The 6,228-nt window shown below is 39.1% G+C and overlaps 1 protein-coding gene across 7 annotated transcripts in view; it reads right to left on the bottom strand.

Annotated features, from left to right (window-relative positions):
- ZFAT (zinc finger and AT hook domain containing) overlaps positions 1–6,228 on the bottom strand; it is a 256,026-nt gene that overhangs the window by 42,410 nt on the left and 207,388 nt on the right. For all 7 annotated transcript variants that reach the window (XR_001005720.1, XM_011977077.1, XM_011977081.1 and 4 more), the window contains one exon: positions 3,935–4,053. Coding sequence is in view for 6 of the 7 variants with exons in the window: in XM_011977077.1 (XP_011832467.1) it covers positions 3,935–4,053 (119 nt within the window). In the remaining variant the exon portion in view is untranslated. The remainder of the gene's footprint in view (positions 1–3,934; positions 4,054–6,228) is intronic.

The raw sequence follows: 6,228 nt of genomic DNA, 5'->3' as shown, positions 1-6,228 counted from the left end.
CAACAATAGAATACTTGAAAACTGCAGTTTGTGCAGTCTGTTTTGCCCTTAGGTTACATCCCCATCAAACAACTGTTTTGAAATCTCTTGAAATTGTTCCTCTCCATGTAGTTAGGTCACCAATTTGATATACAGTTAGAATCATTTATTTCATTTTACTCACAATGTTTAAGACTTGCTTTTTAAGTTAAATTTTGTTTTTATTATTATATAAAATACTTTTACAATATTTTATATAATCAGAGTCAAAGCTACACAGCAGGGTATTTTGAGAAATTTAGCTTCTCCCCGTCCCTTCCATCTTGCTCTCTGCCTCCTTTCCCTACATATAATGACCCCATTTCTTATTTTTTGTAACTACTTTACTTTGAAATAATTTTAGACTTACACAAGAGTTCCAAAGATGTAAAGAGCTGCAACAGAGTTCCTGGAGACCCTTTACCCAGCCTCCCCTAAGCTTGACATCTTTCGTAATCATGGCGCAATGATCAAAACAAGAAATTAACATTGGGACACTATTACTAATTAAACAACAGGCTTTCTCCAGATTCCTCCAGTTTTCTCATTAATGTCCTTTCTCTGTTCCAGGATCTAATCGTGCATCCCACAGCACATTTAGCTAACATCATGCTTTCACTGTCTCCTCCTGGCTGTGAAAGTTCTCACTTTCCTTATCTTTCATGACCCTGACACTTCTGAGGAGTACAGATGAGGTATTTGACCACGCATATCATTTGGATTTGTCCGATGGTTTCTGATAATTAGACTGAGGTCGAAGATTTTAGTTAAGAATACCATGAGATGAAGTGTCTTCTCATCTGATCACATCATAACAGCATGCTTCATTACTGATGTCAGCGTGCCTCACTACTGATGACGCCAACCTCTATTGCTTGTGAAGGTGGTGTCTCCACTGTAAAGCTTCTATTTTTGCCTTTTGTAATTAATAAATATTTTGAAGGAGATATCCAGAGTTTATGTGAGTATCTCATTTCTCCTTAAACTTTTGCCTACTAACCTAGCACTCATTAATGGATCTCACCTGCTAGGATTGTTACTGCAGTATTCTAATAGTAATTTTCTATTTCCCTCATTCCTTCTACATTTATTAATCATTATTTTTGGGGGGAAATACATAGTTCCTTCTCCCACATTTACTTATTCAATCATTTATTTATGTCAGGATGGACACATAGTGTCCCAGTGAAACTTTGGGATGGTTTCCAAACAGTGGGATTATTGAGTTAATGGATAAATAAATGCATATGTAATTTTGTTACATATTGCTATTCCCTTCATTGGGTTGGGCCATTTTACATTCCCACCAGCAACGTATGAGAGCAGATTTCCCCACAGCCTTTCCAGCAGAGATAATGTCAAACTTTTGGATCTCTGTCAAGCTAGTAGGTGAGAAATTCCATCTCGGGCTAATTTTAATGAAAATTTATTTCCTTACAGGTGAGGCTGCTCATGTTCTCAGTTATTCAAGGTTATTTACATTTCCTTTTCCCTGAACCTTTCTTATCTCTTGTCCATTTTTCTAATGGATTGATCTTTCTCATCACTATTTTTTATAGGCCTTTGATAAAGATATTAATTTTTTCTATGTGACAAAAAATTTTTTTATCATTTATCTTTTTACTTATGAGCTCTTTTCCATAAGACTTTTAAAGTTTTTCTATGCAGTCAATTTTTTTAAAGTATTTTTCCTTATTGAGTCTGGATTTTGAATTATAGTTACAAAAGGTCTCCACACTCTCAGTTTATAGATGAATTCACTTATGTTTTCTTCTAGTATTTGTAAAATATTATTGTTTCTACATTTAAATATCTGATCCTTTTGAAATTTGTCTCATATAACTTTATATGTTATAATAAACAGATTCAATTTTATCTTTTTTCAGATAGCTATTTAGTTATCCTATGTCACTTATCAAAAAGCCCACCTTTCTCTTACCAACTTGAGACACCATCTTTATCATATACTAAATTTCCATGTCATTGAGTCTATTCTAAATTTTCTGTTCTATTCCATTAGACCATCTATTCATGCACACTGTCTCATTTAGAGAGATTTCATAATATGTTTTAATATTTGGTAGGATTCTCCTCTTATGGTTGTTATTCCCAAGGGTTTCCCTAGCTAATTCTACTTATTCTTCCCAATGAACTTTAGAAATCAACTTGATTGGCTCCAGAAAAAAATCTAATGGTATTTAGATTACATGTAATATGTAATAGATCATATCACATTGATAAATTATTGTATAAATTACCTTCCGGGGAATTAACATCTTTATGATATTGAATATTCCCATAAATTTGCTCAACTCTAGGTTTATGTCTCTTTCAAGAGTGTTTTATAGTTTCCCATATTTACACTTTGGGCATTTTTATAAGGTTTATGCCTAGATTTATCTTGGTTTTGTTTCCTGTATCAAATGGGGGTTTTATTTCCATTGTAACTGATTTTATGTATGTATGTATGTGTGCATATATTGGCATATACATATTCTTATATTTACACATATGTGTATACACATTCATATGTGCAGGTGTACATGTATCTACAACTAACTGTTGTATGTTGACTTTTAATCTCCTTTTTGTTTGTATTAGCTTTTCATTCATTCTTTTGGATTTTCTGAAAATATCATCATCTTATATGCATAGAGAGATACTTTTATTTCTTTCCTTCCAGTTCTAGGTCTCCATATGCTTTGCCTGGTCTAGCCACACTGACTGATGCCTCCACGTGCTGTTAAAGAACAGCAGAGCCACTGGGCACTCTTGTCTGCTTCTGACTTCAGTGGAAACACTCTAGTGTTTCCCAATGAAGTAAGATGCTGGTGTTTGGGTGACACACATTTTTTTTTTCAACTTAAGGATGTATCCATCAAATTTTATTTACTCTTTTTCATCAGTGAACACTGAATTTTGTCAAATGCCTTTTCTGCATCTATGAAGGTGACTGTTTCATATTATAATGAATGTTAACATGTTACCTTTCCATGAGACCACTTGTCCCTTGCATTCCAGAATAATCCCCACAATATCATGATGTATTATTTTTTTTCATATGTTGTGGATTCTGTTTAAAAAACCTTCTCCTAACCATTGGATGCTCTGTAAAGTCCTTAGATAAAGTGAGGGTGATTTTTACCCCCAGGAAATGCTGAACATTGGCAATGTCTGGAGACATTTTTCAGTATCTCAACAGGGGATGGGGTTGGCGGGATGATGCTACTATTAACTAGTGGGAAGAGGCCAGAAATGCAGCTAAACAGCCTGCAGGGCACAGGACAGCCTCCCACAACAAAGGATTGTCCAGATCAAAATGTCAACAGCACGCTGAGTCTGAGAAACCCTGCCTTAGGTATCTGCAATTAGTCCATGGTGGTGATACCTAGTATCTGAAAAGAGAGATGGTTATTGGCTCTTATAATGAAGGTGTGTTTTCAGCAGATGAATGGTTCCAACGCCTAAGGAAAAAAAAAAAAAACAAAACCAAAAAAGCAGCTGGGAGCATGAGATCTCCACAGAAGGAGAGCAGTGCCTAGAATCCGGAAATGGAGCCTTGTCCAATTCTCTCAATGAGGATGGCAATACAATAGAATCCTTGCCTTCCACTCTTTCAGATGCAACATCTGAAACTCTGGATTTGTGAATAACATAAGTAAAAGTGTCAAGGTTAATACAAACTTTCACAAAAGAGTTTAAATTCAACCCAGAACAAGAATTCACAGGCTTGGCCCAGATCTTACCCAGTTATACTCCTCAGACACGAGACATAATTTGAAAACGTTTCAGAAGTTCCCCAGCCGGAAAATCTAATGTTCTGAGGAATGACTGTCCGTGCCCAGTATTTGGGCTGGCCTAGCTTGTCATTTGTGTTTAGAAATGTCAAGATTAATACCACACTTAAAAAAATTACCTCCCACTTGGGGTCTCCATCAATTTCCACCACCTTCAAGCCATGTTTGTTCTTCAAGTGCCTATTGAACTCCCATTTGGTGCCATACACAAAGCTGCAAACGGGACACTTCAAACCACCTGAAAGCACAGACAGACGTTAAAAAAAAATGTGTTCGTAATACACAAAAATGCAACAGTTCCTCCTTCTATTCAAATGCCTCAAATCTAGTATTATTTTGTCTCCAGCACTTATATTCAATTCAAGCTTACCGTAGTATTGAACACAATAGCAACAGTGTATGTTTTTCAAGGCAGAGATTTTAAAACTTAACGTACTTTTTTTATTTGTTGAATAAGCTTTTGCAGAAAGCCCAATATGTGCCCAACAGTTTAAAGGCCAGAGAGAATTAAGATAACTAACATAATTCCCTTGGCCAGTGAGTAAGTGGCTTAAATCATTCTTTCATTTTTTTTTTTCACTTGTAAATAACAAAAACTTTAGGAAACAAGAACAACGGAAAGGGAGTGTCTGCTTTTCTTAATCTCTTTTGTCCCAAAACACTAAGACCAGGAGCCAGATTCTCAGTCTCCTTCACGTCAGAAGCTAAGTCACTGGCATCAATTCCCACGCGAATTTCCCAGTAAAGAACAAATTTAAAAGCTGGTCACACCCTGAAATGTCATTATTTATTGAACTGATTAAATTTTACACATGGTCCAGGAAGTGTTTAGATGCTTTAATTAACAGAATGTACAACTCTAGGTTTTAAAAAAAACCCCAAAACTGGAGAGTCACACAAAAGAATATCTTTCTACAATTATATTAGAAGCAGCAACTAAATTGCAGCCTAGACAAAAGTCTCTTTGAACAGATTGTGCCTTCAGAAGCAAATTCCAGCCTCGGGAGACTAAGGGTAGTGCTGATGCCAGGCCTCTAGTCTACTGGCCTGAGCTAGGCTGACTGCTGGCACCACCGGGCCGCCACCCTGAGCTGGGCCAGGGGAATGAGCCCTCTCACCAACATCCCTAACACCACAGCTGCCTGGAACTGTGGGCTACCCGATTCCAGCAGTCATTCCCTAGTCGCAAACTCTGGCCTCCCGTCCTTCTCTGCCATGTCTTCTCTATGGTCCGCATGGTCTCTCCTCTATGCCAGTGCTTCTGCAGCACCCCGGAATCTCAGACCTCCTGGCCAACAAAATCCCCAACATGCACCTTGTCAGACAGTGCGCTGCTTCCCTCTCTTTCTTTGACCACACTCTCCTCTAAGGCCTCTCAGGTGGAGGCTGCTCATGCTCTTGAGCCCCAGGTAAGGAGGATGCCAAGCCTGGGCAGGGCAGCAACGCCACCTCCATGGTAGAACAGGGGCATTTCCCCATCCTGTCCCTGCTACCCACAGTGCCAGACCCATCAGACAATTTGGCACCTGGCCCTCTCCACTTAGATACTGCAATATCCATTGACTTCAAGGCCAAGAACCTTCCCTACCATTTCACAATCTGTGGAGTTTCATTCAGTCATGCGTATGATTATTCAGCACCACCCACGGGGCTAAATCCAAGCATCCCACTCTGATGACTATCGGCCCTCTGGCCCTCTCTTACTTTCACTATCATTATTCTTCGATTTCGGGAGGAGCTTCAGTTTGGATCCCCTCCCATTTTCTCTCAACCTACCCCTAACTCTGCTCCCCTCTCCAGAGCACACTCCGGAGCCCAAAACTTACAACTTTTATTGGCAAAGCCCTCCATATCCTCAGCCACTTCTCTTTCTCTCAAACCTGCCTGGCAAATCCACAGTCCGGCATTGATCCAAGCCCCAGCCCTCCCTGCTCTGATCCTGGGATGCTGAGGCAAATCACAAAGCCATATGTATTCTTATGGCCACACTTCCAACCTCAAGTATTTCCCTAGTCAACTCTGTTCAATTATCCAGAAGAAGAACTGCAATTCTCCATCCATCACATTAAGTCCCCTTACATTATTGTTGACTTCCTCTTTCAATCTCATCCTCAGTTCTGGTTTCCTGCTTCATAATGAGAATATCAGGTAAGAACTTTCCAGACCTTCTTGTACTATACATTTCTGTCCCTCTGCACCTGCCTACGCCTGGCCTGATGCCAGTTGTGGGTGGGAGTTCCCCTCTGCCTTCCAAGACGCATTTCTCCTCCTTCTAGAGCACTGATCCTCAGCCCTGTTAGACTCAATGCCCCTTTCTACAACAAGCAGTTTAAGATTCCTCCATCATCCTGAAGTTTTTTCAAAGCCCCTCAAGTTTTGAAATCCTGTATGGGTGCAAGTACCACTCCACTGA

The sequence above is a fragment of the Mandrillus leucophaeus genome, unplaced genomic scaffold, assembly GCF_000951045.1.
Source record: "Mandrillus leucophaeus isolate KB7577 unplaced genomic scaffold, Mleu.le_1.0 Scaffold173, whole genome shotgun sequence".
Lineage (NCBI taxonomy): Eukaryota > Metazoa > Chordata > Mammalia > Primates > Cercopithecidae > Mandrillus > Mandrillus leucophaeus.
This window is presented reverse-complemented; position numbering and strand designations above follow the sequence as displayed.